Below are 24720 nucleotides of genomic sequence, written 5' to 3' on the forward strand. Positions count from 1 at the left end.
AATGAAAGGTTGCCTCGAAGAAATGTCGTAAGTTGAGTAGCGAATCTTCCTCTAGGTGGCCAGTGAAACAGTCTAAAATATCGATTTAGTTTAATAATTGGATTAATTTCGATCACACAGGAGTGGAATTTTAAAAAAAAATTAGAACTGTAGAGATTATTTTATTAATAACGGCTGTCTTTAGAGATCAGTCGATTCACCATGTTTAATGGGTGTTAAAAATTTCAATTAATTATTTTGTGTAAATTGATCTTAAGGGCTTCCTCAACAAAATATTTTTAAACAAATTTTTCCATACATCTATATTATTTAAGAAACCTTACGCTGTGTTATGTATTTTCCTGATTTTCGTTTCCTATCTTTATATAACCAATTTCATAGCTGAAAAAGAGCATTAATGTTTAAAAATAGGCGCACTTTAATTTCGCCATTGCTTGATTTTGAAATCAAATCTTAATTGTAATTATAAAAAAATTTGAAAAATTTTATTAAAAATATGTGTTATATTAAAATCTACACACCATGGGAAAATAAGTCGAATATTCATATCTTGATAATCAAAAAGGGAGAAATATAACACTCAAAATTGCAATGGGAAAAAATGTAAAGATAAGATATTAGCATAATTCGTATTAATGAAAACGATTTGAATTTCACTTGAACAATGAAATGATTCTTGTAAAAATACTCTTAAAATATTTTTTAAATGAATTAAAAATATATACTGCAAAAAATTGGCATCATTAAAAAAATAATTTTTCGAATTTTAAAAATCATTTTTATGTTTAACATTTTCATGAATTATAGCGAAAAATACCTTCTAAATTTCGTTTAATTTTTATTTATTTAAAATTCAAATGGAAATTTTAAAAGAAAATCTCTCTGAGATGTACATTTCCACATTTTAAACTATATATGTGCGAACTTTGGTAGCTTTAGGTCAAACCGTTTTGTTTGAATATCACTAACACATACAAACAAAAGCACAGACCCTACATCAGAGATGCAGTCATTTCTCTTTATTATAAGTAGAGATAGAAGTGACTAATAGGTCTATAGTATAAGGATTCAGGATGCAATTCTTTCAGAAAAGCATTTATTATCTCATAAAATATAATTTTTTACTCCATCCAAAGCATTATATATCCCTGGAAAATCCATCTATTTGCTGTCTCCTGATTTGTTCTTTTTCTTCTGATAACAATATTTAGAACATCTCTAGTTGAAATTGAGAAAATTAAATCACTTCAGAACATTTTTTTATTAAAAACAGAAAGAAAGAAAAATGAATCGATCATGTCTAGACAATCAGTTAAAATGAATTGCATGATTAATATACATAAGTCTGCACAGTCAGTCACTTCTGTATTATAAATTTATCGCAGAATCACATAAAACAAAGAATTTCAAAATGTCATCAATATTTTTTTTTTTTTGCTCATTTCCTGTCAAATAGCAGTAAAGTGCACTCGGAAACAGACTGTTTTGAGTTATTAAACAGCTGCGTTAACATAACAGACAAAAAGTTACGTAGTTAATACGAAAATAATCCAACGAATAAGTACAGAACCATGGCTTTTGTTTCGCAAAAGATATTTCAAATATTCCTAAGTTCGAATAATAAAATGCATAATATCGCCTTAGAAATACTTTGGAAAAAAATTACAAACATTTGAAATGCAAATAAATATTTTTCAGTTGATTTATGTAATAATTTGTTCGATGTACTCTGGTAACGTGAACAATAAAAATCCTCAGCGGTAATACTTTCGTTTAATTATTTTCCTTTTCCCCCTTTTTCACCTTTTCTAGATTGTTTCGATTTAAGCTAAAAGTTTGAATAGCGTATTAATTTTTAATTATTATTTAGCTATTTAATGCCTAATCATTTTTCCTTTATGTCTGTGACTTTTTTTAAAGATATCTTCCCTGTTTAAATATTTACAACCAGTTTTTAATTTTTGTTCTTAGAAGAATTTTTCTTCCTTTTCTTTTCAGAATTCAATGAGAATGAAGAATTTTTCTAAACCTCAATTACAATGAAGGTTTTTTTAAATCTCACGTTTAACTTTTATTTTTATAAATATTATTAACTAAATGGTAATAAAATGTAATGAATTGAATTCTACTGTAAATATTTTGTCCAATAAAAAATTTCATACAAGTTTATTTGAGGAAATTTCAAATGAAGGAAAATTTATCTTACAAAATCTAGTCTAGACTGCTATCTTTTATTTACCTTTTAACTAGCCAAAGAACTGTAATCAATTTTACTAATTTACTTCAAGAAAAAAATTATCGATGACGATTTAGAAATTTCAGGAGCGTTTTTTGTATTTATCTTTTTAAGAATTCCTTTATAATGTAAGGTCAAAAATTATTCTTCTTGTCATTTCTCTTAGCAAATCTAAAAGTGTTTTAAAATGTTCTTTCGAACTCTTTCATTCTTATTTTTTGATTCGTAATATTGACGTTTGCTGCCGATGGCTTCAAAAAGAAAAAGAAAATAAGAAAGAAAAAAAATTGCTTTGTAGAAATTATCTATTCTATGATACCAGTTTAATTACGTTAAATTTTCATCCGATTTCTACAATATTTTAAAAAATTATCTTTTCTTTATATCCGTATGTGCTATACTGTGCACTCGATTAAAGCTCTTTAACACACTCCCTGGAAGATCTGGCAACATGCGAATGAATGAAATCATAAATAATCTATAATATTTTCTTTAAATTGAAATCGAAAATATAGGAAGCAGATAAAATACTGCTAAAATATTTCGAATATTTTTAGATAAATATGAGCGGCGACAACATACATGTTATAAAAACATGGAGTTTATGAAAGAGAACTTCATAAAAAGAGTAATTAGAATCGTATGCGCACATTGAAAAAATACATCATATCGTTGACAGATTCTGTTTAAAATTCAAATTAATATTAAATTAAGATTAAGATTAATATCCGGTCACCAACTAAAATCGTCCAGAAGATTTCTCGCCAATTATTATGCTGCCAATTTTTTCTTTTTTATTGCAAACCTAAAAACCGTTTTTAAACCATCTCTTGTAGCCGTACTAGATAGCGGATTTCTGGTGTGTTTATGGACGGTTAGCACGATTTTGTCGTGCTTGACTAGAAACCAAACACTAATTTTGTCTTACCTAAAAATCGGGCTGCATTTGAAATTTGATGGAAATACTACATATCTAATTACATTCATGTAATTCATTGCGATTTTGAGTTATTATTTTCGATGCAGATGCAATCTTTCCATAGATAGAAATAATTCGAAATTTGGTTAAAATCTACTGTTTTAGGCTAAAATTGCACGCCAAAATTCACCCATCAAGCTCGTTTAGTTTTTTATTTCCGCGTTTGAATATTCATTGATAAAGAGACAAACATAAATAATTTAAAAAAAATCTTTTTGAATTAAGATCTAAAATGTGGAGTTTCGTCAAAATCTGGTGGTAGCTTTTCTTTTTTCTTTCTTTCTTTCTTTTTTTTTTTTTTTTACATTTGCAATCTTTTCTCTTTTTGGTAAGATTTAGATTTACCGGATTTTTTCCAGTCTCGCGAAAGATTAAAAAGCTCATCAAATGTCCTACCTTTACCATTGATTGTGTTACCACATATGATAAATAGAAGAAAAAAAATCAAGTTTTTACAATGGTACAGTATTTTTTTTATCTAACCCGCTTTCTGTTCTTCATATTCGAGAAATGAAAAAAAAAATTAATTTACTTCTAATTAATATAAGCATCAGTATGATTTGAAATAGAGCTCAAATTAAGATTAATGCCCGTTCACCAAAATTCAATTTTTGAAAGCGATTTTCGCCAAATGTAATCCTGATAATTTTCATTGCAACCCTAAAACCAGTTTGTTAAAAATATTTATAATTATCCATGATGATGGATTTTTGGAGAAATTTTATATGGTTGCCACAATTTTTACGTAGCTTGGCAAGGAATCGTACACTACCTTGAAAAAGTATAAAATCTTGATAAGATTTGAAAAAAAAAAAATGCTTTTTATAAATAAGTGCTTTTATAAATAACTAATCGCCTTTGGCGAATTAATTGTTCACCCAACGTCCGTCAAGTAAATTATTTGGCAAGATCAGAGAATCATTCCCCCAATTACAAAACACTGTACCGATGTTAGCAATTTTTATTGCAGGTGATATTAATGCCACTAGAGGTCGTATGAATTTTATATGAAATTAGTTACATCTTCTATAAACCTCTGAACCATTTTTCTAAGAGAAATTCCAAAAAACATTCATTATTTGTACATTTCCTGTGGAGAAAAACAGGAAGTGTAACTTTACAGAGTTCGTTAATCACAATCACTAAATAAAACATCTAACCTATAGATTTTGCCGATTTTTATTTTGTATATAAGTTCACGACTCTTTGGCATATCATGAAGCATATCATTTGCTTCCTCTGTCTCAATTTTCAAGAGATATCACGAAATGAAATTTCAGAATCCTTAATTTCAATAGGTGGACCGATTTCGCCACTTAATTTTGCCATTTTGCAAGCATGGTTAATCCAACAGAATACTCTATTCATTTTCATATTTCTTTTTCTTTGATAGAACATATTTCATCAAAATTAGAAGACAGGATACCATTAATATGGATGCCGAAGACAGCCATATTAATTTAATCAGGTCGGCCAATTTAGATTAATTACATATTACCAAAAACGAAGTATGATTGGTTAGCTATAATTCAAAGTGGTCAAGTTGGCGATGAAAATTAACGAAATCATTCTATTTTTTGAGTTTGAAGCTATGTCAAGATTTTATTTTGCAATATCTCTCAAAATATTAAGGAAGGTGACAGGGGTTATGAGATTTCATCTTAAATTTATATATATATAAGAAATACGTCAGTTCACATCGCGACACAAAAGCAAAAGAGCGAAATTTTTCCACTGTTTTTTTTTTTTCTATGAGATTCTTATAGGAATTTCTTTACACTTGAAAAGAGGTATATAGGTATCTTTAAAAGAATGTTGCAAACATTACAGATTTTTATCCCTTCACTCGGAGCGTAAGAACCTGCTGATTAAAACAGTTTTACAGAGCTCATGTAGCATTAATTAAATAAAAAAAAAGGTGGAATTGAATCAGGAAATAAGAAGCCACTTTGGAATGAAGTTAATGAGGGTTAAATTAAGATAAAATTAAGAAATTAAATATTTAAATTAGATTAAGAGATATCATCACATATTATATATATATTTTCAATGATACCATTTACTTTTTGGTTTATTGATTTGTTCTATTTTTAGTAAAATTTTAAAAAAATATTTTAATTTTATTTTATAAGAATATATTTTCAGAATTTTGTTATATTTACAATTAAGATTTAGATCCACAATCAAGAAATCAAAAAAATTTCAAGTGCTCCCATTTTTTAATACCACTGCTCTTTCTTGTGATATAATTGAAAGTATAAAGTTGAAGAGAAAAAATTAAAGAAACTCATGGCCCAATGTATAGAATGGTATAATACTTATAACGCAAATGAATTAAATATCTATCAAAATTTGAAGTTTAAAAATGTTTTGCTGAAATGGCCATTAAGACGTAATTATATAAAATATTTAATTGAATTTTTTAGCAACCGTTGATATTGGCGAACCAACTGCTCGCCAAAGGTGGTTAATAAAAAATTAAAATACAAAGTGTTATAATTAAATAAAATAATTAATATTACAAGGGAAAATTCTAAATTTTTATCTTAATTCCCTCCCTACGATTTTCTAAAGTCGTTAAAGGCATTTTGCCGATACATGCTTTCTAAAAATATCGCCTGATTGTCATAGAAATGTTATTCATAATGTGACCCCAAGGAGAACAGTCTATTCAAGTAGAACTCTTTGTCGAGTATTAGTAGCATTGGAATTCTATCTCTAATTCCACGTTCAGCGCACGCACTTCAGGTGCACGTGACACACGGAAGCGTTGAGTTTGGTGAACCTAGTGGAAAAATGTCTCCGTGACCATAGCGTGATCTAGAGGACAAAGAAGAAAATGCCGCCCTTCTCTTCACTTCCTATCAGCTTGCTTGAGATATCTGCTGCTGTTCGATGTGATCTAATAGAACGTAAATAGATAATTATGCGAAGAAGATCTAAAAATAGCAGTTATTGAATTGGGGAAAGGTTTTGCAGACGTGTTTTTTTTAGTAGTCAATTTTCTTTGAAAATCATAAAAAATTCATATAGTAATGGAATGGAAGTTATTTTTTCCTATGTAGTAATGTAACGTTTTTTTTCTTAGCCTTTATTTATCTTAATATATATATACATATATCTTGCTGTTTCTCGATCGATTGATAGTTATAATCTGGTATATGATTTATTTAGCTTCTGATGTGAGTATCATTAAAGTAACTCAATTTTTGAATTTCCGCCCAGGATGCTTCAGAATCCGAATAAGCAGTCCTAAATATTAGCAACTGACAACTTATAGAATGAATGAATATATATTTGATCAAATAAATAAAACAGTTTTAGTATTCTCCTCTTTAACCTTATATAAAGTCAGCAGTTTCTTTCCTGATCTCTTTCTAAACTCCCGTGTATCCCCTGAATATATAGAGGGTTAAAGAAAATAGGGAGAAGTGCGACAAACCCTCGAAGCTCACAGTAGTCCGTAAGTGTGAGTGCCCCTCTGTCTCCAATATTCGCATATTTTGACTTAGTATGGCGCGTTTATATACTTGGGATGCATAATGCAATGGAGAATACTGAATAAGAATTTTCCACCTCTTCTTTCCACTGATTGGATCCAAAATTTTACACAGATTTGTAATGCTGGTGTGGTGAAAGCTTATAAGCCAGTTAACAGCTACACTAAACAAGCAATTGCTTTCGTATTGTGGTCTTGTTACTCGGCTGCGAACCAGAAGATCCCGGGTTCTATCCTCGCTCATCTCAAATCGCTACGTTGGTGATCTCGGACGATGATCCTTTGTACAGCTGGTGTCGTGCTATCTGCCCATAGCAACCCAAAGTCGTCAGACTCACTTGATGAAGCAACAGCAACCAGTCACCCAAACGCGCTCGCCATAACGCTTGGCGCTGCTCAAATGGGTACAGGCACATTAGACTCAACAGCTAATACATCACAACTTTACAGCTATATCGTTCTTCTCACCTCCGACTCACTGGAGGGAGAGTCTGTGGTGAAAGCTTATAAGCCAGTTAACAACTACGCTTCACATGCAATTGCTTTTGTATTGTGATCATGTTACTGGGCTGCGAACCACAAGGTCCCAAGTTCTATCCTCGCCCATCAAACAAATCGGCACACTGGCCACAAGACAACACGCCAAACTTTATTTATCTAAGTTGTTGTAAGCTTTCACATATATGCGAATATACAGAGTAATAATAAAAGACCTGTCTTCTGACAGCTTTGTTCCAAAATTTAATACATATCTACAATTCAAATAATAAATTCTGCATACCAAATTTCATTTATAATAGCCGCCTTAAGTGATCAGTATATTTCTCCAAATTATTGGACTGTTACATATTAATGTGGAATGTATATTTTTCAAAAAAATTGCATCTTATTAGTGGATAAAATAAAAAAGATTAAAAAAACAGATTTAAAAAAATTATATAATAGGAAATAAAAGCGGAAATGCAAATCATATTTCGCAATGGATGTCCAAAGAAAGCATTTTTTTAAATCTTAATTTTAACATTGACAAAAGCACACGATTGAATATTTTGCTGGATGGGTTTGAATTTCATAACATAAAAAATTAACTGTTGCATATTATGTATTACATTGAAATAATTTATTAAAAATAAATAAAACATTATATAGAAATAAAATTTGGCGTTATTATACAGAAATAAAAACATTATATAGAAATGAAATTGATATCATTATCGGGAAGCTACCACTAATAAAATATGCTATTGCTATTTCTGGAATATATTATTGTGAGAAAATTTTCCTTCTTAAAATACAATCGCATCTTAGAGGCAACTTTGAATTTCATCGAATTTCGGAACACAACAGGCTAAGAAACGAATTATAAAATATATTTGAATTTGCCTTCTGAAAAGAAAATATGTTAAGTTTCGTAATATATTTAACTCATTCTTTTAAAAGAAATTAGATACAAATCTAGAAAACAAAGCATTTCTGCTTTCTCATATATGTAGTAAAGCAAAAGTATAATAATCGTCAAAAAAATTCTAACTCTAGATTTTGGCGAATCTCCACGCTTTTAATCTCTTTGAGTTCGAAAAATGCATTTATGGAAAATGTATATTAGTCTGTCTGTCTGTGGCAAAGATAATTCAAAAAAGACTTTGAGCTAGACGGTTGAAATTTGGTATACGGCCTTCATCAAATTTGTAGATTTTTATCTCATTTTGAGCAAAATCCATTCGCAGGAAATCTGTCTGACCAGCTGTTCATGAGTTAACCCGATAACTACAAAACAAAAGGAGCTAGATAGATAAGATTCGGTACATATATCTAACATGAATCAAATTTTGAACTAAATCCAAGAACGGGTTGAAAGTCTGTCGGTCTGTACCTTCAGAAGCGTATAAACGCGATAACTAAAAAATGAGTGATTTAAATGAATGAAATTGGTATAGGATTTTGTGATTACAAGAGTAGTTTTGTGTCAATCGGTTGATAAAAAAAAAAAAAAAAAACCGTGTTTAAAACACAACTTCGATTTTCGGGTACTATTAACGGCATGCCAAGGATAAATCGCCAAATAACTCGCCAATGGTAACAGGATAGATTCAGCAAAAGTGAGTTAAAAGCTAATATATCGTAACTATTGTACGTCACTTCTATGCAAGGTGTTCTTTGGCATGACAAGTTTATCAGAGAGTCTGCGAGAAAGCTTTGGGGAGACCAGTACCTCTGGTTATTTTAAAAAGTTAATAAAACTAAGGACAATGAATTAATAAAAATAAGGAATGAATTATATCTTCCTTCTCTTATAATATCCGATAACAAATATTTCATCACCCTATAATTACGTAAATGTACTGACCTCCGGAAAAGATCTGGTTTGGTTTAGTTATATTTAGTATCGTTTGGAAATAACGTGAGGGCTAGTTTGCGCCTGGACCTCACAATTTTGCACCGTTATTAGATAACGACTTCCGGAAGGGAAATGAAACATTCGTTCAAAACCCGAAACAATTCCGTGTACTGAAATTTAGCTCTGCGCTCATAGTTTTATTAAATTAAATTTCTTAATATCGCCCTTTTCTTTTAATTTTAAATCAAAATTTTAAATTGTTAGAAAAATAATATATTTAAATGCTTTAAAATTCTTTATTTTCTCGCGGAAAGAATACTCAATTTAGTCAGAGCCTTATTTTATTTATTGTATTTGAATTATAGCGACATCTACTTTTTGAATTGCTAGCCGCTTTTGACGAGCTGTTAGTCCACCAGGAATGTTAATTTTGCTTAATTTCAACTATATACCATATGTATAACTTCGGGATTCTCTCAAAAATTTTTTTTTAAAGCAATATACATGTGGGAGAGATATTAAGGCCCTACTGTTTTAATGGGTTTTTACAGGTTCTTTTTATTGTATGCAGGAATCTTATGGAATCAGACCCCATGATATCGTAATGAAATTAAAAATTAAGTGTATAAATAATCTGTTTTCAAATTGCGTGTCATCTTTTGTCATGAAATTTCATTTAGAGATATTTTATGCAAATGCAATGGAGGATTTCTGATTATGCAAACCAGGCAATTATCTAGGACCGTAAAATTGAAATGATGTCGTAGAGAAGTCAATAAAAAAGTTATTCTACTTACCAAAGAAATGAAGAAATACAATTTTTTTAAAAATAATAAGGTATTAGTATTACAATGTTTGTACATATTGAGTTATTAAAATCCCTAATTAAAATATAAATATGCATTTGTAAGTAAAGAAATTGTTAATTCACAGGAATGGTTAATTTTCCTAGAATTTTATTTTCAAAGTATCGCGCATGGGAGTTGTTGTAATAAAGTAAAAGAAAAAAAATCGGAACTTGTTTTTAACCGCATACCATGGTGGATAATAGTGTATTAACCAGAAAACCGAATATTATAGTGAGTGTGTTGCGATTTTCTACTGAACAGCCCGGGTTTTAAATACAATATTTTTAATCTGCACAAACACAGCTACACTACAAAATTTACACACACACACACACACACACACACACACACACACACACACACACACACACACACACACACACACACACACACACACACACACACACACACACACACACACACACACACACACACACACACACACAGTATGGTGGAGGGTTTCCAACCGAAAGCATTCGGTGTTAGCGCAAGGGTTGCGCATAGAAAAAAACCCGACCTCAGGATGCAGTTCTCCGTTCAACTGCTTGTCTGTAAACGCCACAAGGGGGCGCTCTCTGCTCAAGGGAAAAAAAGGGGTGCTACAATATGTGTTTTAGATTCTTTTTATTCGATTTCGATTGGTTGAAATCAAAATTTGTCGCAACTAATTAACAACAATTTTAATAACAAGATCTTGCACTAAATTTTATTTATCTAAATCGTTGCACTTTTGAGCTATTGCGTTTACACATGCGAAAATACAAACAGGCAGAAAGACCTTCTCTGACATATATAGTTCCAAATATGATACGGATCTACATTTTAAGTCCTTAATTTGAGTACTAAATTTCATCTGTCTAGCTCTTTAGATTTTGTAGTTGTCGTGTACTGGTAAGACTTCATCAGAATAGGCTTCTTTCAAGATTTCATTGAAATATACAAGATGTATATACCAAATTTTATGCGCATTTTTAAGTGAAAACGATATTTTAAAGTATTTTTGTTTTATCATTTTCACAGACAGATAGACTTAATAATAATAAAAAAAAAAATGTGTTTTCTGACTCAGGAAGTGTGTAATGTAGAGATTCGTCGAAATCTTGAATTAGAATTTTTGATGATAACAATATTTCCTCTTTGCATATGACTGAAAATAAAAATGAAAAGATTTACTTTTTATATTTGTCTGCATATTTAAAACAAATATATTTCTTACTTTTACCATTTCAGTATTTAATATTAAATTCATTCTCTTTTAAATAATTTTACGATTCATGGATTGGTGTGTGGAAAAAAAAATATTATTTAGTCAATGAAAATGTTCCTGTAATTTTGCTTAAAAAAAGTAATTGCATGTTCTTTTATATAATGGAGCTCTAAGTTTTTCTTAAAAATATTATTATTCATAACATGTTATGCAAATAATCAGCTACTCAGATATCAAAAGTGTACTAAAAATTATACTTATTACATATCTGTATTATTCTTAGTTATCAACAAAGACTAATTTAATTAAATTTAAAAAAATAATAATTTTCCAATTTTATCATTTCTAATAACATAATTCTAATAATTATTAAAATATTGTCAATTTTAAAAATAAATTTCTTATGAGTAAGGTATCTAATAAAATTTCTAATAAATTTCTAATGAGTAAGGTATGAGTAAGGTAATAATCAAAACATAATAAAAATAATTTAAAATGGATATTTGAGTGACACTTTCGGAAGACCCGCCCCCTCTCTCTAGAACTTTAGCGCCAGGAGCCTTTAATATTATTACATCAACCGGTCAAGTGTCACAGCTCTATTTTGTATTCACCTCGTACAATGAGAATGAAAAAATTTAAATTTGCACGATTAAGCTAATTTTTTTCCGTTGAAAATCAATATTTTTGCATCAGTTTTTTTTTTTTTTTTAATTTTCTGTAAAATGCTTTTTAAATCTTTAAAAAAATTATTTCTTATTTGATTTTTAAATATTTGTTTACAATTTGCATTATTATAAGCATTTATTTATTTTATTATTAAGTATTTTTATTTATTATTATATGTAACAAAAATATAGATGTAATAAATAATAAAAGTTAACTTAGTAGATATAGAAACAAAATAATTTTTTACAGTTTACTTCTTCACAAAATCTAGTGTAGAAACGGAAACTTTTCACGACTACAAAACAAATATTTTAAAAGCCAACTGTAGAATTAAATTCTGAAATAATTATCGCCATTTTCTTTCTGACCACCAAAACTAAAACATAACTATTAAAAAATTCCCCCACATACCTAACTAGAGCATACAGAACTTAACCAAACAACTTTGTTGCTAATAGCAACCTACTTGGCTGCTCTAAGTTTCGATTTGCGCCAAGCCGCAGGCTGGCAATCAAATCTTAACGTATCACTATCGCCACTGCTGCGTTTGGGTTTGAGATTTTTCGGCCAATCCGACAACTCGCTGTTAGTTTTTACTTCTGCTGCGTTACACACCCTCAAGAATTTTGTTCTGTGATGTAATGAGTAGATTTTGACGCATTTCAATGCTTACGTAATGTTATCAGCTTTCGAATAATTGAACCAGTTAAGTCGTCACAGAACGCTCGCATTTAACAGTATTTGTGGTAACGAGTGGCTGACAGTTGGCTGCGTAACTCAGTGCTAGTCACCTGTCAATAAGCTTGGGTGAGATTGTATTCCGTCACAGTTGAACTTTTTTTCTTAATTATTATCTTATGGAACCTGCGTCACCTGGAATCATCGTAAGTATTATTTCTTGGTATAAAACGTAATTGTGTATTTCAGTGGTATTATATAGAAATAAATTATTTTTAGGAAATATCGCTGTGTATTCTTTTTCTTTGTTATTCATTGAAAATCAATATTCTAAACTTAGGTTTGTTTTTATTGGCGATCTAAAAAAGAATTGAAATTGATAACATTGCGCCAAAACATATTTTGGTTTTGATTTGATGTTCCCATTTGTAAACATTGTTTGCTTTAAATATATAAACAATACAATAATTGTATGAATAATAAAACACCCAATAAGCGTTCTTACTATTGGATTCTCGTATTTTGATATTTTGCACTCATAAAAGGGAGAGTATAATAATATCTTGGCCTAAGTGAAGATTAGTGTGCACCAGCCGATTGTCGCCAATATTGCAACCCATCGGATCCCTCTTATAGCAACCGTACTGCTGTTTTGTTTACTACTTTTTGCAATGGTTGAGTTGTACTTAAACTACAATTAAATTATGAAAAATGTTAAATTAAAAATATTAAAAAAATATCGATTAAAGATTTTACTTTTGTTCTTTATTATAAAGAAATTTAAGCTTATAATTAAAAGTTATTTTCTTCTTTCTTTTTTTAAAGTGAATACGGACAGAAAATATTTATTCTTTTGCAATTTTTAATTGTCAGTATTCGCTTTAAAAAAATCGTCTGCATTCTCACTTTCAAAGACAGCTGCAAATGGAATTCTTCGCAGTTCTCGTAATTCTTTTGGTGTTATAACGGTTGGTTCCCTTCATTATTTTTATGTCGAGATTATTTCGAACCTGTAGAATGGATGAAGAGCGAGTTAAATATGCATACATATATATTTTACGAGTTAATGAAATTAGGAAAGGATGCTTGTTTGAAATTTTGTATTGAGAATGGTTTGATATCGAACCGGCAGAATGGATGGAAGGTGAGTGGAATATATTCTTTTACAAGTTGATGAAGGTGGGGAAAGTATGTTTGTTTGAAATTTTGTATGGAGAATGTTCCGATTGCTTATTTCTTCGTTTTTTCTTTTCTCTTGGTTATGTACTGTTTCTGTTTCCCACACAGTCTTTATGTTCAATGTGCTAGCGAAGCTACTAGGTTCCCGCTCCCGCTGCTAGCGAAGCCGTAGGATGTTTTTTTAAGTTAAAAAATCCTGCCCGGTGCCTTCTACAGATGCCGAAGGCATCTGTAGAAGGCACCGGGCAGGATTCCCTCTGAAATCCGTTCGTACAACATCCTTCATTCTTTCTTTTCAATTGATTATGTACAGTTCATGTTATCCACACAGTCCTTATGTTCAATGTGCTAGCGAAGCTACTAGGTTCCCGCTGCTAGCGAAGCCGTAGGATGTTTTTTTTAAGTTAAAAAATTCTGCCCGGTGCCTTCTACAGATGCCGAAGGCATCTGTAGAAGGCACCGGGCAGGATTCCCTCTGAAATCCGTTCGTACAACATCCTTCATTCTTTCTTTTCAATTGATTATGTACAGTTCATGTTATCCACACAGTCCTTATGTTCAATGTGCTAGCGAAGCTACTAGGTTCCCGCTCCCGCTGCTAGCGAAGCCGTAGGATGTTTTTTTTAAGTTAAAAAATTCTGCCCGGTGCCTTCTACAGATGCCGAAGGCATCTGTAGAAGCCACCGGGCAGTATGAAAAAAAAAAAAAAATACTTATCAGTAAAAAGTTCTAATTAGATGGCGGGAAATAGTAACCGTAACTGTTCCACGGAAGTATTTATTTTGTCCGCCATCTTTATTGGCGACTTGGCATTGTTGGCGCAGCTGGGTGCACACTAAAATTCACTTTTACCAATATCTTTATATGGCTGCTGCTTTCCTAATAGAAAAATTTAATTTTGGGAATATTTTAGAAAATGTTTTGGAAATAATCTTGCATGCTGTAATAAAATATGAAATAATCAGTACTTAATATATGTGATAATACCAAAGATATAAAGCAATCTTTTTTTTTTAAGTTAAAAAGTGCATTTCGTATGATTCCACATTAGATTTGTTGATTTTGATAAATATATTAAGCCATGAGTGAGAAATTTTTGATTTTCTAATATAATATTATATATATATTTTTTAATTGTGGTGAAGTCAAATTAATATTTAGAATATATGAGTATTGCCATTTATATGCATGAAGTTAAAAACCGATGATAAAAAGAATCTTTTATTTATTGTTGATTATTTAATGAATATTTTGTCTGTAATATTCTGCATAATCTGCAATACTTTAGTTATTGTTTGCTTTTATATATAGAATAAGAATGTTAGTTGTCTTAGCACATTATAATTATATTAATTACAATTAATTTTGTTTGAGCACATGATTCAAAATTATTTTCTTCCTGATAATTGATTTTAGTTTTTAGAAGAAAAGTTCTTTTTTTATTACTGTAAGTTGAATTTTTATATTCACTAAAGATACAGTAATTGTTTGAATTTTACATGAAGGAAGGATCTAAATATACTAAAGGGTATTCTATTTTATAGAAAAAGAACCCAGATCTATAATTTATTGTATAAACAATTCCTATAAGAAAAAATTTGGATTTTTCTGATTATTTAATTTGAATAAATGAAATAGAAATTTTACTCTTTATTCAAGATAAAATTTTCTTGAAATAAAAAAGTATTGAAAGGTAAATGTAGTGAAAAGCTTAATAAGTTGATTAAATATTGTTTAATTAATAATTCAAACATTTCAGAAAATGTCATTCTTATTGAAATGAATGTATGCCTTTATATTATTTTAATTAATAAACAAATTTATTAGTTTTTTTATGAAAAAAATTTCTTATCTAAATAATTAATTTTTCATCATGTTTATCTAAATATATTTTTAAATTGCTAAGATAAAAATCTTACCTGAGAAATAATGCATGCCTTATTTAAGTAGAAATATGTTTATTACATCATCATTTTATATGTAGGTAGGCTTTAAAGTTATTTTTAATAAAAAAAAAAAATATCTGGAAAAATTGTTCAAAATTGTCAAGAGAGCAATTACTTGTTGTCCTTTCTAAAACAAATTAATTCTAGCTTTTACCATTCATTTTTTTTTATTTATACCAAAATATGCAAGAAAAATATGGTAACATTTATAATAAAGTAATCACTTTTTAGTATATATTCTAATTTGTTATTCTAATTTGTATTTATTGTATTGAAATTTCAGGTTGCTGATGATTATAAGGGATATCATCCAGATTTCTTTTGTATACCAAGACATTATCAAGGAGCATTAGAATGTGTCTTAATTCCTGGTGGAGTGATAAAAGACAGGTATTTTATTTTTCATGAAATTTTTTATATGGTGTAGCTTTTGATTGTTCCATACATGGGAAACTAACTTATGCTGAAACCCAAATCTTATCAGTTCTAGATAAGATTTAGTCGTACCATATCTTCACAAATAATGCCTTAATGATGTGGAAATAAGGTTTTGTCACCAGTAGAGTTGTGTTAAATGCCAGATAAAAGCACCGTTTTCTTTCATTGTGTGAAAAGTATCATTCTCAAGAGCAATATCGCATTTTATTAATTCGAGATTAAATTTTGTGTTGAAAATATTTTATTTTCTTGAATAGCAATTGAATTAATAATTTATGTCCAAAATCTTTTTAGAAGTTTTATTCTAAGTTACAAATTGCAACATGTGTATTATCTTTAGATATGAAATTTGAAAAAAAAAAAAAAAAAAATCATTGCTGAATGATTTTTTCATTCTACCAAATATCAATAAATATAGGCTTAATAGTGTTCACTAACTTTAAAAAATTGGTTTTTAAATTGAATTTAATTTGTCCAAGGAAGTTAATGTTTCATTTAATTCTGAATAATTTTTTTTCGATTTTGCAAATGCAAGTAATTTTCAGAGAGAACTGCAGTACACATTGAAATTATCAGACTTTTTTCAGGTGCAAATTGCATCAATGTACAGTTTTAAGGAAAATCCTAATTGAATATTTGTTGACTACTAATTGAATATTTGTTATTATTATTATTATTTTTCAATTAAAAAACGATACTTGAAGGCCAGAAATAATAATAAATCAAATGTAATAAATAAATAATAAATAACAATAAATAAAAAAATAAAATAAAATTACAAAAAAATACAAAACCCCGTTTAGGTTGCCACATTGGCGACGTTATTACCACTCATTTGGCGAGAATTCAAAAAGACGCCAAGAGGTAGGCTTTAATTATTCTACAAATAAGCCTTTAAAGGGGAAAATTTCTTAAAAAACATAGATAGGTGATTATTGAATTACCCAGATTAAACAATTTTCTCTTTTATTTAAAATTAAAATTGTTATATTAGCACATCTTGCATAAGTCCTCTCCATCCTTCAGATTATGAATTAATTGTAATATTTTAATATCTTGATAATTTATCTTAATAATTGATATCTTGCTCTCGGCACCATGTATTCTAAGATATTGATAATAAAAAGAAGTAAAAAAATTGTACTTTGTCTCAGGTGGCACTTATTATTGCTATATAGTGGGAATGATATATTAAAATTACACTGAAACTGGAATACAATTAAAAACATTTACATATAACTATAGTAAAATATTGTTTATTATTAATTTATTGTCTGATGATGTAGTACTATATCTGGATTATACTGTTTATCATATTTAAGAAGTTTGAAAGAAATAATGTTAAAAGTTAATGCAAGAGAAAACACTGAATTATATAGATTTTATTTATAAAATTTATATTAAAAAGATTGTACGTTTTACATGTTTCTGTTAACCCAGTTTTGTAAATAAAGAATGTACAAAAGCAAAGTTGTCCAGCGGGTTTCAGGCTATATAAATTGTCCCTGTATAATGATATGTTGTTATGCTTTTAAAACCTATGGATAATAAACTGGTTATTTTATTTATAACCACATAGTGTTTTTTTTCTGGAAAAACTTTAGTTACGCCTTTTCTGAAATATAGAGGTATAATGTCATGCACTTATTTTCGTATCTATGAAATCTCTTTTTTAATGAAGTTTTACCCATTTGTATGTATGTAATTAGTTGTTTATAGAGTATATACATTAATTTTTATATATTTGACTGAAGTAAAATGAGAACTTATGTGTTTTGTGTAAGAACTACTTCAAAAGAAAGGGGATTATTATTTAATATTCGCTCATTTAAAAAAATGAATAAAACCATACAGAATTTAAATTTATACATGGTTGAAGAAATGGTTATAGTTAGGATTATATAATTCACATCTTCTAGTTAAAACTTCAATATTATTGTTATTGCAAATATTTGAGTATTGCAAGATACCTTCAAAATCATCAAAAAAATAAATAAATAAAATTCAATTCTTTATGCATTATCCTTTATATGGGTATTTATGGAATATTTCTTGCCTTATACATACGCTGATATTTTACACAATAATATTTCTTTTCGCTAATATATGTGAATCTATATATGTATACAATATATGCACAAATATTTTAAATTGTCATTTATTGTATTGCAGAAATGCTATTTTTATACAAATTTTCTAAGTTTAAAATTTATTTAGTATAATTGATTAACAAATTTCTTTAAATTAAACTTTTTTTATTTAAAGTGTTAATAATATTGTTCAAATAGTAATTAAAGTTGGGATATCTGAATTTCATGATATGTTGGTAGAAGCATTTTAAGGCAGCAGGATAAGTTTATAATAGTGTTAATTTTATGATATAAATTACCAAGTTATTGAGTGGAAATTCAGTATAGAAATGCAAACCTTCGCATCCTTATCAGTACATTGTCAAGAGATTAAAAAAAAAAAAGTAATAAAATGAGTAAATTGGATAGGGGCGTATGAAGAATTTTTATTCACTTGACATTAGTTGTTGTTTTAATTATTATCACTCTTGTATCGAATGATCATATGTTAAATTTCTATAACGTTTTATAGATGCAAAGCACATGTAAAAGTTATTTATATCTGCTTTCACTTTCTTAGTCTTGATATACAGTTGTTGCATGTTATCACGAAATGCCATGTCATTAGTCGTTTCTGCTGTTACATCATTCGTATATTTTGTTGTAATACGATTAAATAACAATATACATTTCTAAATAACAGTGATGTTATATTTTGTTCTCCAGAGAGAATCTATATTATGAAATAAAGTTTTCTAAAATGAACTGAAGCATTTGGAATTCTCATGTATGAGTATAGACAGATGGTCGCATCATGCTCATTAACATAAAATAAAAATGGTATTATATTAAAAGAAGGTGAACAATCTCTTTTTGATTAGTCAAATTCCATTTACCAATTACTGTAATCTGCTTCATGCAACTAAAAAAAAACTATTGTAAAAAATAAGTAAAAGGCATTTGAACTATGACAAGTGTTTTTACAAGCATTATTAGACTTGTTTGTAGCTAATATTGAAAGATGTTATTTCTTTTTATGTTTCAGAATCGAGAGGCTTGCTCAAGACATTGCCGAAGACATTGGAAATGAACCTATATTTGCTCTTTGTGTTCTGAAAGGAGGTTATAAATTTTTTACTGATCTGATAGACCAAGTAAAAAAATATAACCATTATGCCACACGTAATACAATTCGTATATCTGTGGATTTCATTCGATTAAAAAGTTATAAGGTAAATACACTTTAGTGAAGCATAGAATTCCATAGACCAATTATGGGTTTGTAGTAAACTCCTGTTTTAGAGAAGGCAGGGATTTTTTTTTATATCTTTTGTTACATATTTTATGAAATTTATGAGCAATATACATTAATATAACTTACTCTGTTCATTAAAGTTAATTAAAAACAACTAAATAGGCCTTTATTAAAATTAAGGATTCAATAAAATATTTTTATGAATTTGGGTAGTAATGAATTTAAAGTTGACTTCTACTATAAAATAGAATCTTCATTTTGGTTTCTTAAGATAATAATACTGTTAAGATAAATGCTGTTTGTATTTTGGTTTTTTTATGTAAAAAATGGGGTTAATTTTATTAACTAATAATAATGACGATTGCTTAGTAATAATATCATAAGTAATTAAAAAAAAAGACAAGATAAAAAAGAAAATATTTGGATTATTTTTTATTAAAAATTATTTCAGCATCTCTGATTATTTGGAAAATGCATTTTTATATGAAAAAATATAATTACTTATATTATCGTAAGGTGATAATTAAAACGCTTTTTTTTTTTTATCAAGCAGGATGATGCAAGCAGTGGTGATGTCCAAGTCATAGGAGTAGATGATATGAGTGTCTTCACTGGAAGAGTAATTATTTTTTACTTTTAATGATAAACCACATGTGATTTTATATTCTCTCTCTCTCTCTCTATATATATATATATATATGTACATTTTTCTAATCTAACTAATAAATTTTTAAAATGTGATGCTTGGCCATCTTATAAAGTATTAAAATCTTTTTCATCTATAGTATCAGTTCTAAATTTCACCATCATTTCTATCCCAATGGATAATTAACACTGTACCTATTAAATACATTTGAAAACTAAATTGTTCTTGCTAAAATTTGTTGGGTTTTGAGAAATAAATTTCAAACTGAACAATTTTTTCTTAAAATATATCTATACTTATAATAAAGCTCAATGTGTGTGTGTGTGCGTCGGCGCTCTACAGGCAAGGTCATTTGACATACAGCTATCAAATTTGGTACATGTATACCTTAGAGGTCGGGAATGTGCACCTGGGGTCCCTTTTTTGAAATTTTAATTATTAATTAAAAACTAACTTTCCCGCCAAAAAAAATCTCCCATTTTCCCCACCGCCAACTTTTCCGCCAAAAAAATCTTCCATTTTCCCCACCGCTAAAAGAGTAAGGCTTCAGTTATTTTTTTCTCCCAACAGAAATGAGGCTAGGGTTAACGTTTTTCGGCGGATTATTTCAAACGATTCTGTTTATTTTCTTAATGTTTCATGCATTTAAAATTAAACATTGTTAATTAATCCATGTTTCAGATTCATTCTGAAGTACTTTTGAATTAAAATAACACAGAATAAAGGAAATTAAAAATGTATAATCTGCATAGCGTTACCCCAACTGGCATAGAAAAATTCACGCATTTGTGTTACCGTAATTGGCGAAGAAAATTCACGCATGCGCATTCTGTTCCGATTGTTGCCATGACAACCATTATCAACGGACGATTTAAATTATTTTTAGATTAGTTGCATGCTTTTGTAAGTAAATTGTATTTATTACAAAAGCAAGCTTTTTGTATATGCTTATAGTTTTAAGTACATCGTTTTTTAAGTAGTTTTTTTAAACCTGTTTTCAATGATTTAAATTATTTTTAGGTTAGTTGCATGCTTTTTTTAATTAAATTGTATTTATGTTAGTTATATATATTTTTTGTATATGCTTATAGTTTTAAGTACATCGTTTTGTAAGTAGTTTTTTTAAACCTGTTTTCGACCGATTATTTTAAACGATTCATTTTATTTTCTTAGTGTTTGATGCATTTAAAATTAAACATTGTTAATGAATCGATCTGTTCATGATGAATCTGAGAAAATTTTGTTGACAAATTCTTGAGATAATACATAAATTAAGAAAGATATTCTTTAGTGCCCATAAAGTTTAAACGCTCAGTGACTCTATTATCAGTAATCATATTATTAAATAAAATGCTTTGTTTCAGTAAAAAATATTATTATATTAATTGCAGACTAATCATTTACACTTTAATATAATGTAAAGCTTAAATTCTACGGGAGCTAACAGAAAATTAGAGAGATACAGATTACGTTATGACTGAAGGTCTTTATAATATTATGAGTGAATTGAAATTTGAAATTTTGAAATATTTTAATGAAGAAGCTATTAAAGTAGGAATTACATAAAATATTTTACTATTAAAATTTTAACGAGCATTAAGATTGGCGAACCGGCTGGTCGCCAAAGGCGGCTGGTCTTAAATATAGCTTTTTAAAAAAAATTTAAGTTTTTGTTATAGTGTCTTCAGTGCTGCTTATTTGATTTTATTTTTAAATTCTGCACTCACTTAATCTATGTTCCTATTCCTAAGAGTTTTTTACTTGTATAAGCGATAATAATATCTAGTGCAAAATAAAAAAATATCTTAAATAATTTTCTACTAAAAGTTTATTATTCATTTAAGGAAATCAATTTATATATCACATTTGCATAACAATTGTTGCTAATTACAAGTGGCATCTAACTATACAGTGACATACCAAGCTGTCTTTCATGAATACAATGGATTTCAAAATTAAATTGGTATTGTACATCTAAAATGTATTATATCAGTCAGAATTGGCTTCATTTTAATATTTTTTTCTAAAACTTATTTTGTATTAATGTGTATTATTATTTTGAAGTAGCTGTAAAATGTTTCTAAACAATTATTAAGTAAAAAGTTATGCATTCTCTTTCTAAGAGAATTAAATTACATCTAATATTATCTAATAATAAGTAAAAAAAAAAAATTTTTTTTTTTAAAAATCAGGTGATGTAAGCTTAAGATTTATAATTGTGTTCGATTCCAATAACTTCTATTTAGAATCAGGATAATAATTTAAATAATATAAAAATAATCAATTTTTGAAATACATTTTTAAAATGAAAATTTTAAGTTTTGCATTTTTTTTTATTGAACTTATGAATAAAAGTTTTTTGACAAAAAAATGTTACATAATAATTGCTTTTACAATAATTATAACTATTAATTTTAAAACTATAAATATTTCTTTGCAGAATGTTCTCATTGTTGAAGATGTGATAGACACAGGCCGTACAATCAAAGAATTGTTACGACTTTTAAAAGCTTACCATGTGAAGTCAGCTAAAGTGGCAAGGTATGTGCATATAAAAATGTAAGGTTACTTTGTAAACATTATCAATCAGTTGAATGTAATTTAAATTGATGCTATTACTTTATAATGTTCCAGATCAAATCAAGTAAAAGTCCAGCCGTGTTGCAAAAAAACTTTTTTTTAACTAAACAATTCATCAAAATGTAAAATGGCTTCATTTTTACAGTATTAATTAGTGTAAATTTCATATATATTCATTCTATTTATATATAAAAAAATGAATTTGGCTAGCACCATTGAAAAAAAATTCTGTAATTAAACCTTAGAAACTCTTAGTATTTGCAAGCAAAAGATATGAATCTATTTTGAAATATAAATGAAACAGCTGTGTTTTTCTTTTATGTCTGTGATCCAGTATAATAATCTGATAATGACTATATGTTAGCTATTTACTCTATCAAAATGTAGTAAGCATTAAGTTAATTAGAAAAATGAAACATCCCTTTCAATTCATTTTCAAATGCTTATTCTTTTTATTAAGAGAAAAATGTGTCCTGATATGTGATTAGTAGACAATTTTAAAAAGCATTTTAGTTAAACTGCGTATGGTTTTATTTTATATGTGAATGTTTTCAATATTGATTTCTTATATAGTTTTATATATTTGTGAAATTTGAATAGTATGTAATTTTTGAAAAGTAAGATTATTAGAATACTTATTTGCATGATTATTTATGGGCAGATCCCTATCCTTGTGTATATGTGAGAAGTTCAATAAATATCCATTTGGTCAAAATCATTTAAATACTTTAAGTTAATATATATTTTAGCTATTGCTAGTAATATGCACATATATTATTTCATGTACCCTTTTTTTTTTTCAGTTTGCTTGTAAAACGCACCAAAGGAAACTTTTATCGTCCTGATTGTAAGTTCTTTTAAAAAAATTTCCTTGTGAAAATTTAATTTTCTGATTTTTAGCATTATGGTGATTAATGCCAAAATACTTTTTATTTTTTGCAGATTGTGGATTTGAGGTACCTGATAAATTTGTGGTCGGATATGCCATAGATTATAATGAATATTTTAGAGATTTAGATGTAAGTACCAAGTCTAGTGATAAATTTTGTGATTACTGTCATTTAAAGTTCTATTAATGTTACTTTTCTCCATTTCAGCATGTTTGTATTGTGAATGAGTTCGGGAAGAAGAAATTTGGTTCAATTTATCCTAACAGAAATGCAGTGAGGCAGTAAAAACTGTGATTTTTCTTTTTATGCGATATATGCTTGTGATTATTTGTATTAGGTATTAGTAGCAGTATTATGTCTTAGAGTATTGTATTTATCTTAGCTTTTACGCATTCATCTCGGTTCCATAAATAAATCAATTTTTGTATGTATTTACATTATTAAATGTTTTATTTTCATATTTGTGTTCTGTTTTTTTTAATATAATGACATGAAACAAATGTGAAATTTCCAATATGCTATTTATTAAAATACATTTGTATAAATATATATTTCTTGTTGTACAGATCACTCATAGTCTGCTTAAAATAGTGCGAAAAAATAAATACAAGTCTATTCTTCCTAGGTTAAAACACATAATTATCATACCAAAATAATACTGACATCTTTCAAATGTGTTTATCCTGAATCCTGGAATGTCATAGAAAAAATATAAATCTTTAAATGCATATGAAAAATATCAGTTTCTTGGAATGTTTATAAATTCACCAAGGATATTCATTCATTGGAAGTCATTTACAAGGTGCATGTAATGAAAAGTACTTTATCATGCTAATTACAGTTCGGTTGTCAAGAGAGTAAATGTATCATTTGAAGGTGAAGAAACATGCCATGGTGATATGTGGCTTTCTTCCAATAAAATAGTTTTAGTAAGAGGCTGTGACAGCGATGAATCTTTCTGTCAAAAAAAGAAGTAATACAATTAAGCAAACAGTATAAAGTATTCGAACATCTCTCAATAGGCTACTTAATAAATAACTAAATAAAAAATATTCATATATAAATCAGATTGTTCAATTTTAAATATTAAAACAAAGGATGGCAATTTCATTTTTTATGTGGAGGAGGAGGAGGAGATAACTTAAAAAAAGAATATCTCAAAAATTAATTTTTGTAGTGGATAGTAATATGAGTATCGTATCAGTTTGGAATTGAATTGCATACTCATCTAATACAATTAACTATTCAAAAAAAAAAAATTCT

The 24720-nt window shown here is 28.2% G+C and overlaps 2 protein-coding genes across 3 annotated transcripts in view; one reads left to right on the top strand and one right to left on the bottom strand.

Annotated features, from left to right (window-relative positions):
- The first annotated feature begins 12335 nt into the window (after nucleotides 1-12335).
- Nucleotides 12336-23915, top strand: LOC129980921 (hypoxanthine-guanine phosphoribosyltransferase-like). 2 transcript variants are annotated; one of them, XM_056091409.1, is made up of 8 exons: nucleotides 12336-12660; nucleotides 15863-15969; nucleotides 19132-19318; nucleotides 19892-19960; nucleotides 22428-22528; nucleotides 23371-23414; nucleotides 23510-23586; nucleotides 23665-23915. In XM_056091409.1, exons 1-8 carry the CDS (start codon nucleotides 12634-12636, stop codon nucleotides 23740-23742), a joined length of 690 nt encoding a protein of 229 aa, XP_055947384.1. In that variant the 5' UTR covers nucleotides 12336-12633; the 3' UTR covers nucleotides 23743-23915. The 2 variants fall into 2 exon arrangements, with proteins under 2 accessions (XP_055947384.1, XP_055947385.1); XM_056091410.1 differs by having other exon boundaries at nucleotides 12338-12660; nucleotides 19895-19960.
- Nucleotides 23916-23959: 44 nt separating this feature from the next.
- The window catches only part of LOC129980920 (band 4.1-like protein 5), a 66775-nt gene continuing 66014 nt past the window's right edge, over nucleotides 23960-24720 (bottom strand). The window contains exon 15 of the mRNA XM_056091408.1: nucleotides 23960-24415. Within this exon, the coding sequence (XP_055947383.1) occupies nucleotides 24293-24415 (123 nt within the window). The 3' untranslated portion in view covers nucleotides 23960-24292. The remainder of the gene's footprint in view (nucleotides 24416-24720) is intronic.

This window comes from Argiope bruennichi, chromosome 8 (assembly GCF_947563725.1).
Source record: "Argiope bruennichi chromosome 8, qqArgBrue1.1, whole genome shotgun sequence".
Classification (NCBI taxonomy): Eukaryota; Metazoa; Arthropoda; class Arachnida; order Araneae; family Araneidae; genus Argiope; species Argiope bruennichi.